Source organism: Heterodontus francisci, chromosome 32 (genome assembly GCF_036365525.1).
Source record: "Heterodontus francisci isolate sHetFra1 chromosome 32, sHetFra1.hap1, whole genome shotgun sequence".
Taxonomy (NCBI): domain Eukaryota; kingdom Metazoa; phylum Chordata; class Chondrichthyes; order Heterodontiformes; family Heterodontidae; genus Heterodontus; species Heterodontus francisci.
Window position 1 is genome coordinate 29,035,177 of NC_090402.1, and position 27,638 is coordinate 29,062,814.

The window sequence follows — 27,638 nt, forward strand, 5'->3', positions numbered from 1 at the left end:
AGCATCGTAACTCCACAAAAACATCTACACATTACTAGAAGTGCAGTTTAGAAGTAGATTCATAAACCAAGTGCAGTTCCATATAATAGAAGAATCAATATTCCAATATTTGGAAAGAAAGCATCTGAATGATGTACACATTCTTCGTCGGTTTGAAAGGAGGCTCTTGATTCAAAGGAAACAGTTCAATGGAGTTGCTGGATCCCTTGTACATTGCTCAAAATTAAGTATTTTACTCCAACTCTAGTTATGCAACCACCTCCATATTATACTTTCCTTTAAAATCACAGTAGGCAGAAGGATTAGAGGAAAGTGTAGTGCCCTCAAATAAATTGGGACATCTATATTTAAATCAGTTTTCCTTGCTGTTAGATTGGGAGACAACTCCAAGTGTTAGATGCAACTGCAAATCAGAGACATCTCAACCCGGAAATCAGTCTTTTGATTGCAACTACAAAATTTCCCAGCATGGTGTGATTTTCTAAGATTGTACAGTCCCAGAGCAGCCAGATCACTGAAGCCATACCCCATTATTTTCTGCAATGAAGCAGCTGACTGGCATCAACTTGCTGCAAGATCTCCATGCTGGCAATAAAAGCTTTTAAGTAAATAAAAGTGGCTACTCTTTGAGCAAAGTACAACAACTAAAATTCTCAAGTTTCAAATACTCAAGTTCTTTGATACACAGCAGGAGTATCAAGACTTCAGCCTCAAGTGCTGAACTGCACTACAGTATGAAAAGAAGTTTAAAAAGCAACCACACTGGTTAAAAAAATTCATAAAGTTCTGAGCTAGAGGGGGTGGGGGGGGGGGGGGGACGTAGAAGGAGGAGATTCAATTTCACAAAGAAAGTTAGAGATAACTAAAATAATTGTACCCAAGTTTTGTAACAAAATTTAACTGTAGTAGGACCCAAAAATGACAGATCCCATAACATGGCCAGTATTAGGCGTGACTATTTTAACAGCTGCTAGTTGTTGCCCAATGTAGCGGTCTTTACTAGCTAATAAAAATGGCCTGCAAACAAGGGATTTTAATCCTTCTAAAAAGTACTTAAATTCCTCACAGTTCAGAGGTAGGCCATTTGGCAGCACAGTGCTTATGACTAGTTTAATAATCCAGAGGCCTAAGCTAACAATCTGGAGACAAAAAGTTGAAATCCCCAAGTAGAAGTTACATTTTTAAAGAACTGTATAAAAAGCTACATCAGTAATGGTGACCATGGAACGAATGAATTGTCGTACAAACCTATCTGGTTCATTAAAGTCCTTTTAAGAAGGAAATCGGTTATCCTTTCCTGGTCTGGTTTTTGTGTGACTCCAGACTCAGCAATATGGTTGACTTTTAGCTGGCCTCTGAAGTGGCCTAGCAAGCCACTCAGCTGTACCAAACTACTACAAGAATCATTGCAGGAGTACCTTCACCACAGGGACAGCAGCAGCTCATCACCACCTTCTCAATTAGGAATGGGCAAAACATTTCCTATAAATTAATTAATTTAAAAATGTTCCCATGATGTGATACCAGTCTCAAGCACAAGCAGCTCATTTAACACAACTACAAAGAACAAGCTACTTAAAACCTCCTTTTATTATGAACCATGTCCAATCTTTACAAGTTTATGCACTTTTGGTAGCCCTAGTACGCTTCTTCTTGACCACAACTGGTTTCTGGCTCTTCAGGATAGCACTAGCACGGCGAAGTGCAGCCTAGTGGGGGGGAAAAAAATGGTCACATACCATTACAAAAATCAATTTGTTTTCAATAAATTGCACTGTTCTAACTTTCAGGACAAGCTTTTCAGACAGAAGCTCTAAGCAACATTAGAAATAGTACATGGAATTAAGGTGAGAGTGGTCACATGGATAGCAAGGAAGGACAGAAATCAATTAAACCAAGATGCAGATACACAAATCTTAAAGTGGCAGCACAAGTAAATTACAGATCGATTGGCCAGCTAGATGACAGCGAAGGAGCACGAAATTAAAAATAGAGCAAGCCTAGAAAATGTCTAAAGCAGAGTTCATGAATTAAAAAGGAGCAGGGAAGTGTGATCAGGTGACAAAAACAAAGGAAGACCTGTATAGACTTGTAGGGTCAAACTGCATACTTCTGTGCTGCAACTGACATTTTTATAATTTCAACACTGGAAAACTTTTGCTGTTACCACAGAATTGTTTCTTTATTGAATTCAAGGTGGTCCCTGGTGGTTCAATGGACAAACTGACAGTACAACAAAGGTACCAGTTTCCAATTGTATGTCCTAAGTCAGTGACCCCAATTAAATCAGAACTTGAGTGAGAAAGGGAAAGAGACAGTATTGTATCCACATGTAATTGGCTACTTGGGCATGGCAGAGGTTGCCCATGGAACTGTACACCAGCACAAAGCCATTACCTTCAGCAGAGAAAGAAACCAGGCAAAAAAAAAAAAACTTAAAATAGCTGCTGCATTAAATAATCAAATCAATAGCTTCATTGTCAAGTAGCTGACATTTGCGCAAATAGTACCGAACATTTCATACCATGCGAAGATCCTTTCGGTAGTTGTTCTTGCGGATGATGCGACGCAAACTGTTCAGGGTAGCGCGGCCATTCTTGTTAATGGTGATCTTTTCATAGGATGTTGCTGGTTTACGTTGACCTAAAAACACAAACACACAAAATTGGACATAACGCAATGCAAAATGAAGTTCCATAAGGTTACACTATCTTATTCAGACATACATGCTCAAAATTAAAACGAATGGGTTCACAACCACAGCAAAGAGCCATGAAAAGGGTAAGTGGCAATTCAGAGACAGTCTCAGGCTGTGTTTGTATTTCACAGATACCTAAAGAGCAATTGACAAAGTAATCTTACCAAATGAGTAACAAAGTCAAAGGAACACTTTAGAGCAATTAGATGGCAGGAAGAAAATAGAGAAAATGAAATGGTAAAAGTACTTGGCTATTCCTGTACAATTACAGTAAATCAAGCTCTTACAGATAGATCTATTTGAAATCCAAAGAAAAGAGGTATGGTTGTAGAATGCATAGGCAAATAAATGACTTACCTGCTCGCTTCTTTAGGACCACCACCACTCCTTTTCCGTCAGCTGCTGGCTCCACACCTACAGTTCTGCGATGAATAAGTCCATTGTAACGGAAAGAGTTTCTGGATTTCAGATTGTTGGCCTCCTATATTTCAAGAACATGGCAGAGAGCCAAAGATTAAAAAAATGAAGGGCAACATTTCTGTGCAACAAGCACACTGGATTAATTCTGCCAGTGACCACAAATCAAGGATACAGGGCAGCAATATCTCAAACTCTAGAGCAAACACATCAAAACACAGAAACTCATCAAGCATTGTAAAAACAGTTAAATTAACAGCTGGAACTAAACCAGCTAAGAGAACAGTTGGTCAACAAAGCAAAAGTAAAGCAGGTATAGGAACATCACACCAGTCAGTTGCCCACACTATTAACACTCTAGACAACACAGGGAAGTAAGGAGGGATCCATCTATACTTTGACCCATTACATCTTTCAACTACAAACCCTGAAATAAAAACGCTCCCCAACAGCACAGGTTGAAAAACTAATTTTATGAAAAGCAGTTTCAATAACGATGTATGGAAAAAAAAACACAAAATCCAGTCACCGCATTGTGATTTCAACCAAATATTAAATGAATGAGCTCATTTGAAGTATAAAAATGTTTTTAAAAACTCACTCACAGTGCTGTAGACCTGCTTGTTTCTTTTAATGAGGAAACTGGAGCAGTTCCGGACGATCATCCATTGGAGGTGAGCTGACATTTTCAACCACCTGGACAGAAAGGGACACAAGAAGCTGAGTCTGATGTCCACACACTCAAGCCCTGGGGTTTCCCTTTAACTCAATAATGGGCAATGGAGACAAGGCCTGAGGTTAGCGGCGAAGCGCCAGTTAATCCCCCAACCTCACTCCGTGGCTACACGGTACAGAATCAACCGCAGGCTCGACGGCTGAATGGGTTTAGCCTCCATCTGGCCCCCCTTTTTACATCCAACTGCGGCCACATGCAGCCGAGCCCGCTAGGGGAACATCCCCCAAACTCCCCACTTCAAACCAGACCCTCCCCAAGTAAAGAGGCGCCCAATGTCGCGTTCGGGATTAGTGCAACTATCGAGGCCCAGCGAGAACGCCGCAGCCTCCCTCCCCCCGCTCATAACCGAGGACGAGGCCGAAGGTGCGGCAACTAGTGGCCAGAGAGCGAGACGGAGAATGGATAGGGAGTCCGGGGTTGAGTCAGAGTCGGGTTGCTCTAACCCCCCACAATGTGGGAGCGGAGCAATCACACAACCTCTACCTTCTGCAGCCGCCACCACTAGAAAGAGCGAGGCCACACCGCGCGCTGCCTTATCACGGCCCACCGCCCGACCTCGCTCCGCGTAACCGGGACTATATCCACCTCCGTCACCCTCGCGGCCCCGAAACAAATATTTTTCCCTCTTTTAAAAAAAAAAGATCCACAAGTTTTCTCAATTAAATAGATAGCAACACGACAGAAGCGTAACGCAGTCTTCATCTTTTGAGCATTTGTGTGGAACTATTTTGCTCCCTGCGCGGAGAGTTGTTATTTCACCGACTGGTGCTGACGTATTGAACGAGCGACACGGTGCGGATAATTCAATGGGCGATAGACTTTGCGCGGATGACGCAGTGGATGAGCGACTCGGTGTGGATGACGCCATCAGTGAGCGACTCGATGACGACAGCGGCTGGAGAGGGATTCGCCGGAAAGTGACTGCGGGTGTTGTTAAGGTATAAGCGGTGTGAGTGGATTAACTATAACGGTGATTTTCTTTTTGTATCCATCATAGATTTCATATTTGTAACAAATTTAAAAAGACCTGTGTTTATAATATGCAGGTGTCATTGCACCTTATCCATCACAAAAACACAGACGGTGGAAGTTTTATATATAATAACAGAAAGTGCTGGAAATACTCAGCAGGTCTGGCAGCATCTGTGGAGAGAGAAGTAGAGTTAATGTTTCAGGTCTGTGGCCTTTCATCAGAACTGCTCACTGACCTGAAACGTGAATAACCATTAGAAACCAAGGCTGCAATATTGTCCACAAAGAATAACGAGATGAATAATCAATTAATCTGTTTTCAGTTATGTTTTGTAACAGTGTTGTGAAGTTGAAGAAGGCATCCAGAGTAAATTTCCTGATGAAGAGGATGTGACGACCTTGGTGATGCAAATGCACACCTTCCTTCTCCTGGCTTATACTCAGTTGGTTTAAATGGATAACCATTGTTTGGAGCAACAGAATATGTTGGGTGAAAAACTTTATAATGCCATCTTCCCACAACATCCAGAAATGGCCATAAAACTTACAGGTACAGTCGTGTCATTTTCTTACTAGGGTTGGTTTTGGGGTCCTGCATATAATTAAGATATGATTTGTGTGAGAGTATCATAAGCGAAATAAGTTTGTGGATGATACCAGAAGAGAAATCAATGCAAATAATGAGAAGCAGAGGAATTGGTAGAATCTCATGTTTTTAGATAACTCTTCTTCTTTGGCCTCCTTGTCTCGAGAGACAATGGGTAAGCGCCTGGAGGTGGTCAGTGGTTTGTGGAGCAGCGCCTGGAGTGGCTATAAAGGCCAATACTAGGGTGACAGACTTTTCCGCAGGTGCTGCAGAAAAAATTGGTTGTCGGTGCTGTTACACAGTTGGCTCTCCCCTTGCGCTTCTGTCTTTTTTCCTGCCAACTACTAAGTCTCTTCGACTCGCCACACTTTAGCCCCGCCTTTATGGCTGCCCGCCAGCACTGGCGATCACTGGCGACTGACTCCCATGACTTGTGATCAATGTTACCGGACTTCATGTCGCGTTTGCAGACGTCTTTAAAGCGGAGACATGGACGACCGGTAGGTCTGATACCAGTGGCGAGCTCGCTGTACAATGTGTCCTTGGGGATCCTGCCATCTTCCATGCGGCTCACATGGCCAAGCTATCTTCAGCGCCGCTGACTCAGTAGTGTGTATAAGCTGGGGATGTTGGCGATGTTGGCCGCCTCGAGGACTACTGTGTTGGAGATGCGGTCCTGCCACCTGATGCCAAGGATTCTCCGGAGGCAGCGAAGATGGAATGAATTGAGACGTCGCTCTTGGCTGACATACGTTGTCCAGGCCTCACTGCCGTAGAACAAGGTACTGAGGACACAGGCTTGATACACTTGGACTTTTGTGTTCTGTGTCAGTGCGCCATTTTCCCACACTCTCTTGGCCAGTCTGGACATAGCAGTGGAAGCCTTTCCCATGCGCTTGTTGATTTCTGCATCGAGAAACAGGTTACTGGTGATAGTTGAGCCTAGGTAGGTGAACTCTTGAATCACTTCCAGAGCGTGGTCGCCGATATTGATGGATGGAGCATTTCTGACGTCCTGTCCCATGATGTTCGTTTTCTTGAGGCTGATGGTTAGGCCAAATTCTTTGCAGGCAGCCGCAAACCTGTCGATGAGACTCTGCAGACTACTGGAAGATAAAATATAGTTCAATGTGCTTAAGTAAAAATTTAGTATGGGGCCTAAAACCAAAGTAAGGCGTATTCGTTAAATTGTACTGTCGTACGGGTGCTGATCAGGAAACCAATCCAGGAGTTATGTGGATAATTCAATGAAACCATTAGCCCAGCGTTTATTGTCTTCAACGTTAACTCCGGACCCCATGAAGCATCATGGCCTCAAGTCAAACATGGGCAAAGAAACCTTCTGCTGATTACCACCTACTGCAGCCACCTCCCCCCCCCCCCCCCCCCCCCCCCACCTTGGCTGATGAACCAGTGCTTCTCCATGTTAAACAGCACTAGGAGGAAGCACTGAGGGTGGCAAGGGCACAAAATGTACTCTGGGTGGGGGACTTCAATGTCCATCAACTAGAATGGCTCGGTAGCACCACTACTGACCAAGCTGGCCAAGTCCTAAAGGACATATCTGCTAGACTGGGTCTGCGGCAGGGTGGTGAGGGAAAAACCTACTTGACCTTGTCCTCACCAGTCTGCCTGTTGAAGATGCATCTGTCCATGATAGTATTGATAGGAGTGACCACTGTACAGTCCTTGCGGAGACAAAGTCCCACCTTCACATTGAGGATACCCACCATCGTGTTTTGTGGCACTACCACCTTGTTAAATGGGATAGATTTCGAACAGATCTATCAACTCAAAACTGGGCATCTTTGAGGCACTGTGGGCCATCAGCAGCAGAATTGTACTCACCCACAATCTGTAACCTCATGGCCCAGCATATCCCCCACTCTACCATTACCATAAAACTAGGGGACCAACCCTGTTTCAATGAAGAGGCATGCAGGGCATGCCAGGAGCAGCACCAGGCAAACCTCAAAATGAGGTTTGTAGCCTGGTGAAGCTACAACACAGGAATACTTGCATGCGATAGACAGAGGTAAGTGATCCTGCTACCAACAGATCAGATCTAAGCTCTGCAGTCCTGCCACATTCATTCATGAATGGTGGTGGACAATTAAATAACTGACAGGAAAAGGAGGCTCCACAAATATCCCATTCTCAATGATGGAGGAGTCCAGCACATCAGTGCTGAAGACGACTGAAGCATTTGCAAACATCTCAGCTTCCTCCTGAAGTCCCCAGCATCACAGATGCCAGTCTTCAGCCAATCCGATTCACTCCACATGATATCAAGAAACGGCTGAAGGCACTGGATACTGCAAAGGCTATAGACCCTGACAACTTTCCAGCAATGGTACTGAAGACTTGTGCTGCAGAACTATCTTTGCCCCTAGCAAAGCTGTTCCAGTACAGTTACAGCACTGGCATCTACCTGGCAATGTGCAAAGTTGCCCCTGTATGTCAAAAAACAGGACAAATCCAACCTGGCCTATTACCGCCCTATCAGTCTACTCCTGATCATCAACAAAGTGATGGAAGGGGTCGTCGACAGTGCTATCAGGCGGCACTTGCTCAGCAATAACCTGCTCATTGATGCTCAGTTTGGGTTCCGCCAGGGCCGCTCAGCTTCTGACGTCATTACAGCTTTGGTTCAAACATGGACAAAAGAGCTGGACTCGAGGTGAGGTGAGAGTGACTGCCCTTGACACCAAGGCAGCATTTGACCGAGTATGGTTTCAAGGGGCCTGAGCAAAACTGGAGTCAAAGGGAATTAGGGGGAAACCCCCCGCTGGTTGGTGTCATACCTAACGCAAAGGAAGATGGTTGTGGTTGTTGAAGGTCAATCATCTGAGCTCCAGGACATCACTGCAGGAATTCCTCAGGGGAGTGTCCTAGGCCCAACCATCTTCAGCTGCTACATCAATGACCTTCCCTCCATCATAAGGTCAGGAGTGGGGATGTTCACCATTCCCAACTCCTAAGATACTGAAGCAACCCATGTCCATATGCAGCAAGACCTGGACAACATTCAGGTTGGGCTGATAAGTGGCAAGTAACATTCGCCCCACACTAGTGCCAGGCAGTGACCATCTCCAACAAGAGAGAATCTAACCATCTCTTCTTGATGTTCAATGACATTACCATTGGCCATAAACTGAACTGGAGCAGCCACATAAATACTGTGGCTACAAGAGCAGGTCAGAGGCTGGGAATTCTGTGGCAAGTAACTCACCTCCTGTCTCCCCAATGCCTGTCCACCATCTACAAGTCACAGGTCAGGAGTGTGGTGGAATACTGTCCACTGGCCTGGATGGGTGCAGCTCCAGCAACACTCAAGAAGCTCAACACCATCCAGGACAAAGCAGCCCACTTGATTGACACTCTATCCACCATATTCAACATTCACTCCCTCGACCACCGACACACAGTGGCAGCAGTGTGTACCATCTACAAGATGCACTGCAGCCAGTCACCAAGGCTTCTTCAACAGTACCTTCCAAACTAATAACCTCTACCACCTAGAAGGACAAGGGAAGGGCAGCAGATCCATGGGAACACCACCACCTGCAAGTTCATGTCCAAGCCACACGTCATCCTGACTTGCAGCTATATCGCCGTTCATTCACTGCCGCTGGGTCAAAATCCTGGAACTTCCTTCCTAACAGCACTGCGGGAGTTCCTAAGAGCACTGTGGGTGTACCTACACCCCAAGGACTGCAGTAATTCAAGAAGGCAGCTCGCCACCACCTTCTCAAGGGCAATTAGGGATGGGCAATAAATGCTGGCCTGGCCAGTGATGCCTAAATCCCAACAACGAACAAAAAAAAATAAGGACTTTGGGGTTAGGAACATAGGACCAGGAGTACGCCATTTTGTCCCTTGTACCTATTCTGCCATTCAATGAGATCATGGCCAATCTGCGACCTAACTCAACAAACCCCTGCTTTGCCCCATATCCCTTTGGTTAACCAAAATCTATTAATCTCAGATTTAAAATGAACTATCTAGCATCAATTGCTGTTTGCGGAAGAGTGTTCCAAGCTTCTACCACCCTTTTCATGTAGAAGTGTTTCCTAATTTCACTCCTGAAAGTCTAAAAAATTAGAGCTGGACCTATGGTCCCCTAATCCTAGACTCCCAACCAGCGAAATAGTTTCTCTCCAATTACCTTAATTAATCCTAATATCTTGAAAACTTTGATCAAATCATCTCTTCTAACCTTCTAACCACCAGGGAATACATCCCTAGTTTGTGTAATTTTGAAAAGAGAACTCCAAAATGGCCGAACCGAATTTTTCAAGATTGTTATCAATTATACAAATTGGTTCAAGTAATTATTCACTGGAGCAGAGGGCTAAAATACTCGGGACACAAGGTAAAAATGAGGATGTTGGAAATGGGAAAGACAGTTGAACAGACCATTTTTATTCCACAAAGTGGAGAAGCATTATGGAATAACTTATGATGAAAGGCCATTGAAATGTACAGTATAACATCATTCAAGAGGCAATTAGATGCATTTCTGGAGAAAGAAAGGGTTGAAGGATATGATGAATCAGTCAAAAGAGGCAAAAAGACAGACCTAGCAACTGTAAAATCCTCATAAAAGGGTTGAAATTACACTGTGAAATTAGTAACAAACATAGATTCCTTCCACAATTTTAACAATTTGGATATCCTCATGGGGAAAATTTCTGTGGTTCACTAATAAAATAGCATATACATTATGAAGAATGCATTCATAATTTTTCTATACATTATAAACTGTATTAACCTTCTGACTGCTTAGTGGTAAAACAGGAAATTAGTGATGAATGTTAAAATAACTTATCCTGACAATTGTAAATATCTATTTTGAGTGCATTAAAATAACACGAATAATGTATTTATATAAGTAACTAAACTGTCTTTTTTGTTTTGAGCCACTTACAGGGATGCTGCTGGAGCTCCCAGTTCCTATGCTGGATCAGATGTTAGAGGATGAGAAATTGCTGTCTGCGGGACTTCAGAAAGCACTTGGCACACTTCAGAATTCCACAGAGAAATGGCAAGACGTAAATAAATGGTATATAGGGTGCTATATTCATAAGGAGTTTTGAATGTAATGGTACTTCTGATTATTTTCATCATGAAATTAGACCATACATTTGTTTTAATTTAAGTAAATCTTGTTAACCTTTTTGAGTACCATTTCACTTTTGGAGTGCGAGATAGATTACTGCTCAGTAATGTCCACAATGTGGCTGCTGGATTGGTACTGCTCTTCAGTATGACTTTTTTTTACGGAACTGACCCAATCTTAAATTTATTGTGACTTATTAATCTCAAAACGGCTAACGTTTTCTGCCTGTAGTCGTGTTAATTTTGATGTAAGAAAAAACATTATTTTGTTGACTTCCAGTATGTTTAAAATTATGGAAGACGATACGGATTCTGATTCTACTGATTCATTAGGGGATCAGCTGTATGACCTGGTGGACATCCATAATACTGGACACAGTGAGAAAATAACAGGTTAGTTAGCATAGTCTAACAGATTGCCTCCTTCCATTATAAAAACGTTTCTGAAGTCTGAAAATTTGATTTGAAGTTATGCGATTTTTCTTTTTTACAGTATTAGTGGTTAACATCAGTGCGTGTCAGTATTTCCGCTCACCAGCCTTCCTAAACTCTGTTCTGGAACTCAGCACTGTTTTTTTTTCTAAAAGTGGAAAAAAATGTATCGGAAGTGCTGTACAGAATATGGTTCAGTTGGTAACACTCTTACTTCTGAGTCAGAAGGTTGTGGCTTCAAGTCCCACTCCAGAGACTTGATTGCAAAAATCTAGGCTGACACCCCAGTGCTGCACTGTCAGAGGCCCCGTCTTTAGGATGAGATATTAAACAGAAGCCCTTGCAGGTGAATGTAAAAGCTCCCAATGCGCTATTTTGAAGAAGAGGAGGGGCGTTATCCTCAGTGTTCTGCCCAATATTTATCTTTTACCAACATCACAAAAACAAATGATCTGGTCAATATCACATTGCTGTTTGTGGGAGCTTGCTATGCGCAAATTGTCTGCTGCGTTTCCTACATTACAACAGTGACAACACTTCAAAAGTACATCATTGACTGTAAAGGGCTTTAGGACGTTCTGAGGTTGTGAAAGGCGTTATATAATGCAAGTCCGTATGCCTGCCAGTACGTCACAATTATATGAGACAGGCTGTACAGACCAGTGGGTCTTTTCCTGTCAGTCATTTTTCATATGTTTATATGTTATTGGGGATTTAGATTTTCTACCCTTCACTGTTGAAGACCAAAGTGGAACATGCCGCAGCAACAAATTACCTTGATTCCATAAGTTAGTCATGTTTAAGTTAGCAGTTCATGAACAATTAGTACTCTCCAATTGTCAGCAAGATGGTGATAAGGGGCTGAAATTTACTGAAGCCACCCCCCCCCCCCCCAGCGTCAAACCTTTCTGATTGGTCTAGGGGGTGGTAGGAAGGGATAAAGTTCACAGTTCATTAACTTTGGTGGGGGAAGGGAGGGATCGCAAGGTAAGTTTTTTTTGTGGGGGGGGAAGAGAGGGAAAGTAATACATTTTAAGGTCATGGGGTTAGGGGGGGTGGTGGGAGAGGGTCATGATAATTTTATTCTGTTTTTAAAATCCAGTCTCTTTAAAAATTTAAATTGTCATTTAGGGCTCTAAGCCCTTTAAAGATGGAGCTGGATGCCGTTGCCAGGGACGGATTGCCCGCCCCCTCCACGTCATCGGTGGTGGGGCGGGGGGGGGGGGGGTCCACCCTGACCATGTAAATGAGCCGCTGTTTTTACTATCAGGCTATTAAAGTGAAACTGACATTAATGAATAGTTAGAAACTCAGATCTTTTGTGTGCTAGCTAACTTCATCGTCGTATTGATAAAAAGACAGAATTACTATAATAAGCAACCTTGAGTTAAGTGTAGTAGATATGTGATTGGATACAGGATTTATATAGGGAGATGGTTACAAAAACAAATTGAAGCTAACTGTTAAGTACAAATTAATTTTTTTCTAATTGTATTGCATACATGTTTGTTTTTCTGCCTATTTTATAGGTATGCTGCTGGAATTGGGACGGAATGAAGTAAAGAAACTGGTTAGTGACTTGCAACTGTTGGAAAAAAAGATTCACATTGCACAGGAAGCGTTTGAGCTGTAAGTTTGTGTATATTAAATACAGTGTTTACAATATTTTACACTCCAGTTTTCTCGATAGCAATTGACAAAATACCCATGAGCGATGAAGCTATTGCTTGTCCCCGTGATGGAAGAAATGGGTTGCCTCATGGGCCACTAGGCTAGAAAGAGAAGATTGTTTGAGCCAGTGGTTTACAAGGGGTTGAAAATGGACGTTTTCTTTTCACATGCTTGGAATCGTTAGAAGTTGCATGTTGAAACTTAAAACAGACCTCTGTTTTTAGGAAACAGGGACAGTGGTATAGATCTGTTTTAAATATGCATTAATATGAAGTTAAGAGACATAAAAAAGCATCTTGCATGATATCCTGTGTGTGCACAGTACTTTAAAAATTCAATGCTTTTCACATTTTTAGAGAAATGCCTGATGAGGGGAAGATGTCCAACAGTTCAGATTTGGATGATGTGAAAGAGAAGCTGGGAGAGAAGATTTTCGAACAGGTACAGAAGATTGATCCACAGAACTGTGCTTACATCACTGGTGAGGGAAACTCCTCTTATATCCTTTGAATCTGTGAATTAATTTTTGTGGGGTGACAGATCTATTGAACAGCAAAAGCATTGACAGACTGTTAAAATGCAACGGTCTCTAATTTACTGGAGTTGTTAAGATTTGGGAATGTATTTTATCGTCAATCATGAACTTTTCACCCAGTTTTAAGAATTAACTTCCTTACATGACTTCTTGAAACAAAACCCCATTTTTTGTTATAATAAAAGCAAAATACTGCGGATGCTGGAATTCTGAAATAAAAACAAGCTGTACTTTCCAATTGTCATTATTCGTGGTCAGTTTAATTTGACTTTTAGATGCCTGGAGATATTGCAATTATTTACTGATAATAGAAAATTCATATATAAATCCCCTCTTACACTTTGACTTGGAAATGGAAATGCATTTGTGTCAGGCGTGGCTCTGAGTTAGGAAGCTGTGGGTTCAAGTCCCATTCCAGAGACTTGAGCACAAAAATCTGGACTGACAGAAGTACTGTCTTTCAGATGAGACGTTAAATCCTGTCTGCCCTCTCAGGTGGACGTTAAAGGTTTACTTGGCACTATTTTGCAGAAGAGCAGGGAGTTGTTCCCAGTGTTCTGGGCCAATATTTATCCCTCGATGAATATCATTTAAATAAAAATGGGTTATCTGGTCATTATCGCATTTCTGTTTGTGGGATTTTGCTGTGTACAATTTGGCTGTCACGTTTCCTACATTACAACAGTGGACCATATTTCAAACACAATTCATTGGCTGTATGCCCTAAGATCATGAAATGCCCTATATAAATGCAAGTTTTTCTTGCTGATTGATGTCTTCATACTGACACTAATTCACATATATTTTCACTGTTATGAATTGATTGCAAAAGTCTTCAATGGGCTAAATTGCTTCCAATGGAGATAGCAATTGAGCAAATCCAAGTAACACTGGAAACTACAGCAAAAAGCTGTTGTATGGTTAGGAGTTAGATAACTCACTCAAAAAATCCTAACTGCTTTACCATCACTGAATGAAAATAGGAAATACTGCAAATACACAAAGTCCTTCAGCATCAAAAGAGAGATTAGATAGATTAAATGTGTTGAGTAAAGACTTTTGTCAATACTTTAAAAGAAAAGGGAAGGCAGACAAGCCCTTTTTATAGGGCTGACAAAAAGCAGTTCTCTTCCCTTTAAGACCAAATTATTAAATGTAATTGCTTGGAATTTTTTTTGTGACTGCTGGGAAATAGAACAGTGAACAAACTGAATTGTGGTTAAATTGAGTCAGGCAAGTTTCACAGCTGTGATTTAAAAAGAAACTTTTCAGGTCCACCATTTGTAGACTGAACATACAGTGAAGAGTGGATTAAATAACAACTCTTCTGAGTACATCAAAATTGTGTGCCAATTTTTTGCAGTGGATTTCATTGCCACTGTTATCTGCAACCCTATCTTATCTACAAAAGGGATTTTGGGCATTGCCATTAGAAGTTAATTACTGTTTCATCACATTGGTAGCCATTTATGCTGAGGTCAGTATTTGTATAGTACAGAGTGTCGGATAATCCTATAATAGGATCAGAAGAAGGAATACTTTGTGTGTTAATTGACTACGAGTTGTTAAACACCAAATTAAGGTGGAAAATTTATCAGAGAATTTATAGGTCAGTTTTCTGTTGGTTTCAAGGAACTAAAAGCAGTTCAACAAAAAGAATTTCACTTTCATGTTGACAGGGGGCCATCTGGAGAAAGGGATTACAGCAGGGACAGACGTTCTCTATGTGCCAGTCTCCCACATTGCTTTGCCCAGAATGTCATATCCTTATTGAGGGCCAGTCGGAAAGATCTTCATGTTTTGTGCAGCTTCCAAATGGCAGCCCTGGGGAGCTGCGTATTGTGTACTGTGCACTCGACAGGGATTACACAACATCAGTATTAAAAGGTTTTTAACAAATGTCTCAGAAATTATTAGGCATTTCTCGATTTTCCCAATCAGGAGGCTATTGAGTTGATAACCCAGAGCAAAGCTTGAGCTCAGTGGCATTCTAGCACACCTTGTGCATCAGCACAAATATTTCCACATCAGCCATCCTTGCAGCCTCAGTGAGAATGCCAGTTGACATTGAAGTAAGTTCACGTAAACAGGGTTGAAACTGCCTAAACATGTTGAACTTGGGATACCTACACCTGCAAAAAGGAGAAATTTATCTAATCAGTTTATACTCTGATAATGGGACATTAACCCATTACTGTAGTACAAAAATAGTGGTCATTGTGTTCAGTTAACAAATTTTAACTTCAGATTTGAATCATAGAGCTCTTCTGGTTCGGAGTTCAAATTCAAGACTTATATTCATGTCAGCCAAAGACATGGTAGAGTTGGCCAGTGCTCCGATCTTGATTTATAACCTGTTAACTCTTCAGTAAAAATAAGTAAGTAGTTACTCATTCCAACAGCCAGTGTGAGTGGCATTACATTTCCCATTTTAAAGTATCTAAAAATATCCTTTCAAATTAAGTTGCTATTGGATTATCTTTTATCCTTCTTACAAAATTGTTAAAAAGCTGTACACTTAAGAGTATGTACAATTTGAGGATAAGCATGACAGTACGAAAACGTTGTGACCTATAAAGACCTATAATCTTTGGCTGAAAATAATTGATTGTCAAGAACTACTACTGGAGGTGCCAAGCTACAGGCAATTCCTAAGGCAGTAGTTACCTGTGTTGAAAGTCATTTACATGATCATTTGTGAAGTGCTAGATTTAGGGAAACACATTGCATCAACCGATTGTAGAGCACGGGTGCCTGTTTCAATCCGAGTCCATCTTCAATGAAAATGTAAAAATCTTTAATATTGACGTAGTAGAGGAAGTTTTCTAGCTTTTTAGAATAATGAAATATTTTGGTAACTAATAATTCTAGATAGAGTAACTTTTTAAAAGAAATAAAGTTCATTATAAATCGTTACCCCCTGTTATCTGTATTACCAGTGGGATGGAATGAAACTGGGAATAAATGTTAAAGAATTGGACAGATTATTATTTTTAGAAAACAAATATATCTAAATGAAAAGATTTTCACTATTTTTCCTCAGCAAGTGGATGATGCTGGCAAGGTTGCATTTACTGCTCATCACTAGTGAGAAAGTAGTGTTGGGACATTTTGAAAATAAATGTACAACTGAGTGACTTGCCAGACCAATTCAATTGGCATTAAATCAGCTACAAAATGTAGATTTGATCTACACATAGGTCTGACCAGGTCGAGGTGGCAGGTTCGCTTCCTTTTATGACTATCTTCTTTCTGGGGCTAAACAACAAATTACCAGATTTATGCACTTCAGTTTCACAAGTTGCAATGGTAGGTTGCTTACTTTGCTGCTGTACTTGTTTTATGATTATACATAGTCAAATAGAAGATCTCAACGCTCTTTTGACACACATTTATATTTCAAGCTTTTTTCTCAATCCTTTGCCTTTCTCTGGTCAAGCTGGACTACATACCATGCATGGCAAACCGACAGGGAATGTTTGGCAACCAGCTCCTGACAAATAACAGAATGTGTGCAAGACGCACAACAACTTTCATCTCTTCCTGTAGGGAAACCACATGACATCTCCCACACATTCTATGCAGGAGATTGATAACTCACTGTATGGAGACTTAAAATTAAAAGATGGGATCTTGTTGATAGCTGATTTTGAAGTAGATCCATTTGGTTTCCTGAATATAAGTAGTAGTATCAAGACCTCAGTTTGAGATGTTCTAAAGTAACAAGTGTTGTATGATTGCCTTTAAGAGTGATGTCCCTTTAAGATCTTAGTATGCTAATGAGCCAAGCACTAGGATGCAGTCATGTGACTCAGACCCAGAGTCACTCTGCAACGGTAACACCCAGAGTAAGGGTCTGTACATAATAAGTTAGCTGTAATAAACCTGTTTGAGATCTTCAGCATAACTGGACACCATGCATCTCATTTATGTTGCATCAGACAACATAAAGAACTCATAATATGGTGGCGGCGGTACTTTACAGACCAAGTGATTGCAGAACCAGAAAAACAAGCTCTAAATATACTAATAGCAATTGGAAATGAGGGAGTACACAGAATCAACACCTCAGGCTTATCTGACGACGACTGGAAAGATCCCGCAAAGATGTGGAAAGTGTGAGAAAATCAGCTCCGATTACGAGTGAATTTTAAAATTCACCACCTGGAATTGCTGTCTTACAAGCAACAGCCACAGGAATCAATAGACCACTTCATCAGTAGATGCCATAGTAAGGGCAACGAATGTGACTTATCAGAAACTGAGCTGTCAGACCGAATAATGGAGATGGTGATTGTATCACCCCCATTGAAGTGTTTCAGAAAGACCTCTCGGGGGGGAAAAGGAAGGGTCACAGCATTGATGCACTGCTGCAAGATGGAAGGAAATATGAAGCCATTATAGCTGGACAACAGCACCTGCAAGCACTAGGTGCAGCCAACAGCATAGGCACCATAACCAGATCGAAAAGAGCGAGCAAGCTGTGTAGTAAGTACGCTCTGTCCCACTCACGGCGAAATTGCCCTGCATTTCGTGACCTGTGCAAGGTGTGCGGTGCAAAAGGACACTGGGCCCGCCTATGCAAGAAATCTGGCTCCAAAGAGGCGGCCAAAAGCCGCAGCAGCACACGAGCAAATAGACGACAGGCGCAGCAACAGGCCAACAGCAGCAAGGAGAGAGCCAGAGACCTGTGCACACTCAAGCCGATACACGAAGTCCACAGCGAAATAGACCTGAGACAAGACTAACAGAAGTAATTCTCTGTCAGAAGACGAATAGGCATTCCACATTGTGAACCGGCGACATCACGTTGATAAAGTCAAACAACTGGAAGCTTCTGCCTCTATTAACACCACTTGCCCAAAGAAAGCTGGCAAACATACACTTGGGGCTAAATTTTATTAGAATGCTGCGCTTTGCGGAGGCACGCTTTGAACTTGGCGGCTTTCCGACACGGAGGCGCTGCCACTGAGCCCCTGCGTTATTTTGAGCGGTGGCTGATTTAAATGGAAGGGGTGGGGGGCGGAACGGCTGCCCCCGATGACGTAGAGGGAGTGCCCGCTGCGTCCCTGGCAACAGCGTCCGGCGCCACCGCGCAGGCCCCAGTGCCATTTTTAAAGGGCTTCAAGCCCTTAGGAGCAATTTAAATGCTTAAAGGGACAGATTTGTTTAATAATTAAGAAATAAAAATCTGTTCTCACATACAATCCCCCCTCCTAAAAAGGTGAGTTCTCACTCACGACCTGTCCCCCCCGAACTTTATTCCCTTTGATCTTGAACCCCCTTCCCACCATCCTCGCAACCAATCGGAGCCTTTTTCCCTACTTCCCCACCCATCCCACCATGATAATTTCATTCCTCCCCCCTTCACACCAGTGTCTCGCCTCGGAACTCCATACAGAGTTCTGAAGGCGCGTGAGTTGCGGCCAGCGCCCGTAATATCACTGTGGGGCGGCCGCCTGGTCCAGGTAAGTTCATTAACATTTGTTTGCATGAATTGTAGTAGGGAAATGAAGGCCCTGCCGCCAACACCGAGGCCTGGCCGCCGCCGGTAATATGCGGCGGCGCTTTCTCGGTGTCATGGGTCGTGGCGGACCTCTACCGAAAGCATTTTATGGGCCCCACCACCATCCCCCACCACGACCCATGATGTCAAGGGGCTAGTAAAATCCAGCCCTCAGGGTCAAGATTGATACTGGCGCTAGTGCTAATATCCTACCAGTCCGAATCCTGAAGGATATGTACTGGAGTCGTTGGAAATCAGTGATACAACCAACAACTGCCATGTTATCAGCATACAATGGGTCATCCATTCCTTGCAGTGCCACACTAACAATACAATGCAGATATGGCAAGTCGGCATGGAAACATCAAACATTCTACCTTGTAGACACGAGCGGACCAGCAGTGGCAGGACTAGCAGCGTGTAAAGACCTCAACATTTTGACCGTCCACGAGGTTACCAACGTACCCATTACAGCAGGAGACCAAGGGTACCTGCATTGAGTCAATCCATGAACTACAACAAATGTACCCAGACGGTTCAATGCCATAGGAGATTTCAAAGGTGATGCCATACTGCACCTCATAGAGGATGCAATTTCGTCAGTCAACCCCCCTCCACCCCCCCCCCCCCCAGAAAGTGGAGCGTGCATGTACAAGAAAAGCTTAAGCGTGAGTTAGATGACATGGAATGCAATGGCATCATCTGTTGTGTGTATCATCACACAGACTGGTGCAGCTCAATTATGTGCCTACTGAAGAAGGGTGGAGCAATCAGGGTGTGTCTAGATCAGAGGCGTCTAAACCTCTCCCTAACGAGATGCCCCCACAAGATTCTGACACTAGAGTAATTGAATCCTGGAGCCGAATTCTTCTCCAATTTGGATGTTAAACATGGATATTGGTCGGTACACCTAACTAAGGAATCTCAAGAAGTCACCCCCTTCAGGACACCATTTGGAAGATGCTGCTTCTAGAGACTACCCTTCAGCTTGTCTGTCAGTCAAGATCTGTTTCAGCACCATATGGACAGAATTGTAGAAAATGTTCCTCGATGTATATGCATTGCCATTGACATTACGATAATGGGCAAAATCAAAGAAGAACATGATCGAGATCTCCATTCACAGATGGCAGTAGCTCGTCGCGAAGGGCTCGTTTTTAACAGCAAGAAGTGCCAGGTGAATGTGAGTCAGATCAATTTCTTTGGCTCCATCTATTCAGGTTGCGGAATCCGTCCTGACCCAGGTAAAGTCTAAGATATAAGGCATATGCCTTTCCCACAAGACCAGGAAGACCTCCAGAGTTGTCTTGGACTTTTCAACTTTTTGGCACTGTACATTCCAAACTTTTCTGACAAAGCATCATCACTGAGAGAGCTTCTAAAGAAAGATGTACCATTTGTATGGCAGGAGGACCATCAGCATATGTTTGCATCTCTCAAACTAGCATTGTCAGTGGAAACCTGCACCCTGCAGTACTATGACCCCAAGGAAAAAGACCATCCTGGAAGTCAATGCCTCACAGAAAGGGCTATGAGCGTGCATCCTACAGGATGGCAGACCAGTTGCATTTGGGTCCAAATGTTTATCCTCAGCACAGTTCAATTACTGAAATACAGAGCGTGAAACACTTGCTCTGGTGTTTGGGATCACAAGGTTCCACACATGCCTGTTTGGCAAGCATTTCACGGTGGAAACTGACCACAAACCACTGGAGATCATCTGGTGCAAACCATTGACCAGCGCACCACTTCAACTACAGTGGCTCTTAGTGAAAGTACAGGGGTACGACTTCGACATCTGCTACAAATCGGGTACCAGATTGCCAAACCAGAGTAAGAATGAAGAAGTTTCACTGGATCTACAAGTGGACAGCATGAACATTGAGGTTGAAAGATGTGTTCAAAATTGACTTATTGCATTTTGATCAGCGCAAATGTGACCAACTACAATCAGATGCATCAAATGACCCACAACTGAAGGCACTGTGGAGAATCATCATAGAAGGCTGACCTGAAACAGGAAAAGAGATGCAAGAAACCCTCAGATGTTTTTGGCCTTACAGGGATGAACTTGGTATCTCGAGAGGTGTCACCTTCAAGAGAAAACAAGTGATGTGCACAAAGCTCTCCAAGAGGACATCTTGCCACAACTTCACCAAGGCCATATGGGTATAGAGTGAACAAGACAACTGGCACAAGATACTGTTTATTGGCCAAGGATAAACAGTAACATAGAAAGGTTGGTAAGGATGTGCGAGGCATGTCAGAGCCACCAGCTACAACAGCACCAATAACCTCTACACCCTCGTGAGATTTCGTCAGTCCCTTCGTCCAAAATCGCCACTGACGTGGGGATGACTTTATCTTAGTCACTGATTACTTCTCCAAATTTCCAATTGTCAGACAGGTAAAAGACACTTCAAGCATGGTCGTCGCAGACACATTGAATGCCTTATTCAGTCTATTCGGTGCATCTGAAGAAATCATTTCTAACAATGGACCACATTATCCTCGATCTAATGTTCTTACTGAGCAAATGGTTCACACAGTCACATCACTTATCCTGAAGTGCAGGACAATGAAACAATATTTGTGTGTTGCTGTGCTACACCTATGGATATGGGCTTACCGTCACCAGCAGAGATCATGTTTGGTAGACAAGTGCGGATGATTCTGCCAAGCCATCATCTGTCCAAATTCTCTGAGATGCAGGAGACACTGCTCGAAAAACGGGAGAGTGAGGATGGTGCGTGACCGAAACGCAGGGCCAGAACTACCTCCGCTACACAGAGGACAAAAGGTCAGGGTCATACACCCCACAATGAAAACATGGCTACCCACAGAGGTATCCAAAGTATGCAGTGAGCCTAAGTTCTACGAGATTACAACACCTAATGCAGCGATATTGAGAAGGAACCGAAGCCAACTAAGAGAAGTGTGCAATACTCCCAATTGCGCACAGAGGACTTGAAAGAACACACTCCAACGATGAGGGTGTGACGTACCAACAGGACAACAACCAACACATTGACAACATGTCTGCAAACCCAAAACAGCCAAGGATGACATCCCCAGAAGGTTATACCATAATCAGATCTGGAAGAGTCGTCAAACCACCAAAACAATATGTGGACTACTAAGCTTCTGCATGTGTAAAGTGCATAATTTCTATACCTGTGTAAATAATTTCGATATTTAATTTTGTATTTTTACTTTTAGCATGAGATTTATCTTTGGAAAGAAGGGGGATGTTGTATGATTGCCTTTAAGAGTGATGACCCTTTAAGATCTTAGTATGTTAATAAGCCGAGCACCAGGATGCAGTCATGTGACTCTGAGCCAGAGTCTCACTGCGACTGTACCACCCAGAGTAAGGTTCTGTAAATAGTTTGCTCTGTACTGTACATAATGTTAACTGTAATAAACCTGTTTGAGATTTTCAGTATAACTGGACTCCATGCATCTCATTTATGTTGCATCAGACAACATAAAGAACTCATTACAGGTTCAGCGTATTAGGACAAATTGATTAACCATTTATTATATCGTGAAAATCTCCCCAACACATTAATTCAACACCTGAGTAGTGTAGTCAGTGATATTCTGTTAGACCTAGGATTCTGAAAGAAAGTGTATCCTTAGGCGTCTTGTCTAATTTTGGGAATATAATATTGGATTTTAGGAATTTGTAGTAGAAAAAAGAAAGTTGAGATGATATTCTACCCCAGATATCTTTAGCATGGCTTATAATTGTATTCACTAAATAGGTGATGTCTGGTGGCAGAGATAAACAGTGCAACAACCTTGAATTTATGCTCTCTAACTGTATGATTTGGACACTGTTGAGCCTTATGGTTGTGTCCATTTGAAATTCAGTTGTTTACTGTACACAGCTAGAGCTAGAGTTGCAATGAAAGGTCACAGAGCTGAAACGTTAACTCTGTTTCTCTCTCCACAGATGCTGCCAGACCTTCTGAGTGTTTCCAGCATTTTCAATTTTTATTTCCGATTTCCAGCATCTGCAGTATTTTGCTTTTGTACAGCTAGAGCTAACTCTACCTCAAAGGAACATTAAGGCTTGACTAGATGAGATCAACCACCAGTGTTTTTGCATAAATGCCAGTGACTTTTAACAGGTTATGAAACTAATCCAAGTTGTGTTAAGAAAATTCACAGACAAGTCTCCCTTAGAGACAGGATGATATGAGAGTTGAATATAGGAATTTCCACGTTATGAATTCAAATGCAAACAAATTATTATTGTGCATTTGAAAGCAAAATACTTTTTGGAAAAAGAAAGGTCGCCTTCATAAACAGCTTTAAATGCAAATTAACGAAGCATTGTATTCAACTGCATAGCAATTTATTGATGTTGGAACACAGACAGAACTGCAGGAAAATATTACTGGAGGTTGAAAATAGATTTTGCATGGATGAAATTCGACTTTGAATTTGATTTTCATTTTAAGTATATGCCACCTGTCTTTGTCATTGCAAATACTTTTTAAATGCATTGTTGTAGCAGCTATATGTTATTAATGTTGGTGAGGTTATTTGCTATTTTAGAATTTACAGCTACCAAATTGTCTTTTAAATGGTTCTAATTTGACATTATTTGCCATTGCTGTTTTTAGGAATGCTACTAGAAATAGATCCTTCAGCCATTCAGGTGTTGCTAAGTGACAGATTAGCACTACAAGCTGCTGTTGAAAAAGGACAGGCAGCGCTCTCACAGTCAGCTAGTCATAATTCTAGATTGGTGAATTGTGAAGATGAAAATGATCTGGACATTGAGACTGAAAAGCTTGGAGAGGAGCTATATTGTTACATCAGCAATACAAAATACAGTGAACATTCAAGCAGGATAACAGGTATATGTAGTTATTAAAGACATTATTAAAGATCCTGTCCTTTATAGCATTTTATATCCTTTATACCTTTTTCTTTACATCTTAAGATATCTTTGACATTCCAGTGCAGTACTGAGAGTGTGCTGCACTGTCTATTGGATGAGACCTTAAACTGAGGCCATGTTTGCTCTCTCACGTGGATGTCAAACAGAGGCATGGATGAGGGTTTCAGCAGCAGATGAGCGGAGATAGGGATGAAGTTGCGTGAACGTACAGAGGTGGTCTTAGTGATGGCACAGACATGTGGTTGGAAGCTCATCTTGGGTCACGTGGCACCAAGGTTGCGAGCAGTTTTATTAATGAAGCCATTGAAACATATTGTTCGCTGGCATATCTTAACACACTGTCTTGGGCTGATTTGGCATATGGAAGCAGCATCCTGGACACAAAGTTTGTCTGAATCACATTCCCAGAAGTTTGTTTAATGGACCATTTGTGATCCTTATTTAACTTGATTCATATTAAGATGACGCTATTGATTAGGATATCTTTCCTAGACCAAATGATCAAAAATTCCAAAATATTTCAAATATTTAAAAAAATCACCGACCGTCTCAGGCTGGTGATCAGTGTCTTTTTCCTGCATGTAACTCTTAGTCTTGTACTTTACAGTAAAGTAGTGGTAAAAATGTATTTATCTGCCACTGTGAAAACAGAACTGATACTGCACCACTTAGTAGTACAGAACTGGTGGTCATTAGCTTCAGGAACATAGATCAAAGCAGTTGTATAAGCCTAAGTGGCTTTAAACGCTTAGCTGATGGGATCACTAAAATGCTTACATTTAATGTTTTCAGCAGTAGAATCTGTGACTTTGTAAAGAAAAGAATGGAGGTTTCTCGGGTGCTATGGTTATTCTCTGATGAAATATATTATAAAGTATCTTGGCTATTTGCCTAATTTAATTTGTGGTTCTTTAATACTAAGGAGATATCAGGTCAATTAAAATTTTTGTTAAAATCATTTACAGTACTTCAGGGTCTGGACATCATGTAATTAACTTTTTAGTGATTTTGATTAGAACACATAGTCCCTTTTAAATACATTAATACCTCTGCAATCTTCTCTAGGAATGCTGCTCGAGATGCCTCACAACAGCTTAGCAGAACTGCTGAAATCACCAGAAGAACTAAATGAGAAGATCCAAATTGCTGCTTTAGCACTTAAAGATGATTGAAAACATGGTTAGCTGTTAGAAAGTTAATAAACCCCATAATCTAGAAATTACAGAGCAATCGCAGTCACATCAATTTCCATGTTTTATTTTGAATGATCAATTTAAGAAACTTATAAGTTACAGGACAGTTTATGGTATTTAAGCTGATTGAACACAGTGACGAGTTTTAAATTGTCTGCATTTCTAGTGCCAGGAGTTATCTTTGAACTGTAGGGTATTTATTTATCTACTTGGGTGCCTTGGCATTGCACATTACAAAACCCCAGTAACAAATTATCAATGGAAAAAATGTCTAAAAGAGCATCCCAAATAATTCAAAAGTTGTACTACTTAATTATTAGAGACAGAGTGACTATACTGCTTCTGAGGGACATTTGGTGTAATTTATTTTAAAGAATTTAAAAATTCTGTAAGTAATTTAGTGAATTTAAAAAAATCTTTTATAATTACAATACCAATTAGATTAAGAAATGTTTTACAGAAACAGAGTAAAAAGGGATCTCTCCATTTACCTCATGGTCTGAAGCTTTGGCTGAGAATCTTACTCCACATTCTCAAAATGGTTACTCTCTACATACTTCTTCTTTGGCTTCCCTGTCTCGGGAGACAATGGATAAGCACCTGGAGGTGGTCAGTGGATTGTGGAGCAGCGCCTGGAGTGGCTATAAAGGCCAATACTAGAGTGACAGACTCTTCCACAGGCGCTGCAGAAAAAATTGGTTGTCGGGGCTGTTACACAGTTGGCTCTCTCCTTGCACTTCTGTCTTTTTTCCTGCTAACTGCTAAGTCTCTTCGACTCGCCACACTTTAGCCCCACCTTTATGGCTGCCTGCCAGCTCTGGCGAACGCTGGCAACTGACTCCCACGGCTTGTGATCAATGTCACAGGACTTCATGTCGCGTTTACTAATGATATTATGGAGTTCCTCGTAGAACTGGTCTCTACATACTATGGTAACATAAAATGTACATTAAAGAAATACAAGGGATTCTTGTCCTGCGAAGCTTTTCATTCAAACTATACATGCCTTCACTTTCATAATTACAGGGATGTTATTAGATAGTCCTTTCAGCCAAAAACATGAGATTTGATTGGTGAATCTTCCATGATCCTAGGTTACTTACAGATGGAATGTATTTAATTTTTAATTGCAATACAGTAGAGATTTTTAACGGTAAGCAAATTTATTACAGCAGGGTGCATAATGTGATTAAAACCAGATATTTGCATGATAGATTGCATAATCTAGGCACTGGTCCATGTTAAAGTCCAAAGGAAGGGAAGTCGGAAAATATGTTTTAAAAATTTTTTTAGAGATACAGCACTGAAACAGGCCCTTCGGCCCACCGAGTCTGTGCCGCCCAAGAACCACCCATTTATACTAACCCTACAGTAATCCCCTATTCCCTACCACCTACCTACACTAGGGGCGATTTATAATGGCCAATTTACCTATCACCTGCAAGTCTTTGGCGGTGGGAGGAAACCGGAGCACCCAGCGAAAACCCACGCGGTCACAGGGAGAACTTGCAAACTCCACACAGGCAGTACCCAGAATTGAACCCGGGTCCCTGGAGCTGTGAGGCTGCGGTGCTAACCACTGCGCTGCCGCCTTTGAAGGATAATTTTGTTTCCATCCTTTTTTGCAACCAAGAGGACAGGATGGCAATTAGCTGACAGGTCTCCATGCTAATGTTTCTGTATGCCTTTCAGCAGCTTAGTGTGGTGAAAGTCTGCTGCTCATCAAAAGCTTCAAGCTATGATGCAGCGGAATTTGGTAATTTCAAGCTGTGAATAAAACCTGCATTGTTCCAGTATCAAGATTATTTTGATACCATCCATATAATAATTGAAATATTATCCAAAAGAGAATGTCAAATCAAGAGCAGCATGTCTAAAATCATCTGTTGAGATATATATCAGGAGTTCTTACAGGGAATCTGATGATTTGCAGTGCAGGTCATTGCTTGTATGTGGAGAATAATGAAATTGTTAATTCAATAGAAAGCTACAATAATTGCAGAATAATAGATGAGGAAATGAAACTATTTTATGCAGTTCCAGCGACTATTCATTATTCTTTTCTGTAATGGACAGGATGTTATCAGTATTGTAGGCTGTTGATAAAGTATAGCTTGACTGCCACAGATAGAAAAGGTTTTTTGAAAAAAAAATTGTTTTCAATATTTGAGCATATTTGTTGAGGGCAATTTTTAAAAATCATCTTTGACTGAAGCAACTAAATCAACTAGCTGTACCTATCCTTGCTTTCTTGGTTGTAATATAATTATCAGGCAGCATTTAAAAGTAATGTTGAGCATTGAGGCCTAGGCTGTGAAAAAAAATCAATTACAACAAGCTACAAAATTCAGTCCTTGCAAGGTTCCAATAAACTCTCTTTGATCTGCATTTGAACTTGGATTTCCAGCTGGGAAAATGAGGCACAGAATTTAGTGTCTCAAAGCATTGGAGGAGTTAATTCCACTATTCAAATATATACTATGATTCAATTTGGCTTTCATGAAAAATATAAGGCAACAATTCTTTGAAGGTTACTTGATCTTAGTTCAGAAACTGGGCATTAATCCAATTTTGGGAACTGCTTTAACTGAACTGTAATAGTAACACATGGGCAATAGTGACATTTATTAAAACTTGGCATGATAAAGTTTTGAATAAAGAATTATGGTATTAACATAATTGCTGCTGCTGAAATTTTTTCTTCCTTGCAAATGTATTTGTTAGAATTGTTGCTTTGCATTAAAGCTTGTAGTGGATACTTACTATAAATTTCATATCAGTGTAAATAAACCACTGCAAACTCTATCAATTGCAAGATAAACTGAAATTGAATGTGTTTACTATTAATGTCTCACA

The 27,638-nt window shown here is 41.5% G+C and overlaps 2 protein-coding genes across 5 annotated transcripts; one reads left to right on the forward strand and one right to left on the reverse strand.

The window, feature by feature from the left end:
* Positions 1-1,572: 1,572 nt before the first annotated feature.
* rpl28 (ribosomal protein L28) lies at positions 1,573-4,428 on the reverse strand. Its single transcript, XM_068012569.1, has 5 exons — positions 4,335-4,428; positions 3,721-3,811; positions 3,056-3,179; positions 2,525-2,643; positions 1,573-1,709 (listed from the first exon to the last, which is right to left on the reverse strand). Exons 2-5 carry the CDS (start codon positions 3,799-3,801, stop codon positions 1,620-1,622), a joined length of 414 nt encoding a protein of 137 aa, XP_067868670.1. The 5' UTR covers positions 3,802-3,811; positions 4,335-4,428; the 3' UTR covers positions 1,573-1,619.
* A 273-nt stretch (positions 4,429-4,701) lies between these two features.
* LOC137347725 (uncharacterized) lies at positions 4,702-27,609 on the forward strand. 4 transcript variants are annotated; one of them, XM_068012570.1, is made up of 8 exons: positions 4,702-4,789; positions 5,147-5,373; positions 10,342-10,474; positions 10,811-10,923; positions 12,492-12,591; positions 12,990-13,114; positions 23,309-23,545; positions 24,655-27,609. In XM_068012570.1, exons 2-8 carry the CDS (start codon positions 5,277-5,279, stop codon positions 24,759-24,761), a joined length of 912 nt encoding a protein of 303 aa, XP_067868671.1. In that variant the 5' UTR covers positions 4,702-4,789; positions 5,147-5,276; the 3' UTR covers positions 24,762-27,609. The 4 variants fall into 4 exon arrangements, with proteins under 4 accessions (XP_067868671.1, XP_067868674.1, XP_067868672.1 ...); XM_068012573.1 differs by having other exon boundaries at positions 4,725-4,789; positions 5,163-5,373; XM_068012571.1 differs by having other exon boundaries at positions 4,751-4,821.
* Positions 27,610-27,638: the final 29 nt, after the last annotated feature.

Excerpts from the sequence above, each read along its gene's own strand:
- rpl28 (XM_068012569.1), bottom strand. The coding sequence starts at position 3,801 with ATGTCAGCTCACCTCCAATGGATGATCGTCCGGAACTGCTCCAGTTTC. Across the intron at positions 3,180-3,720 it reads ACAAGCAGGTCTACAGCACT|GAGGCCAACAATCTGAAATC; the intron begins GTGAGTGAGTTT and ends CTTGAAATATAG. Across the intron at positions 1,710-2,524 it reads ACCGAAAGGATCTTCGCATG|GCTGCACTTCGCCGTGCTAG; the intron begins GTATGAAATGTT and ends CCCCCCCACTAG.
- LOC137347725 (XM_068012570.1), top strand. The coding sequence starts at position 5,277 with ATGGATAACCATTGTTTGGAGCAACAGAATATGTTGGGTGAAAAACTT. Across the intron at positions 10,924-12,491 it reads ACACAGTGAGAAAATAACAG|GTATGCTGCTGGAATTGGGA; the intron begins GTTAGTTAGCAT and ends CCTATTTTATAG. Across the intron at positions 23,546-24,654 it reads ACATTCAAGCAGGATAACAG|GAATGCTGCTCGAGATGCCT; the intron begins GTATATGTAGTT and ends AATCTTCTCTAG.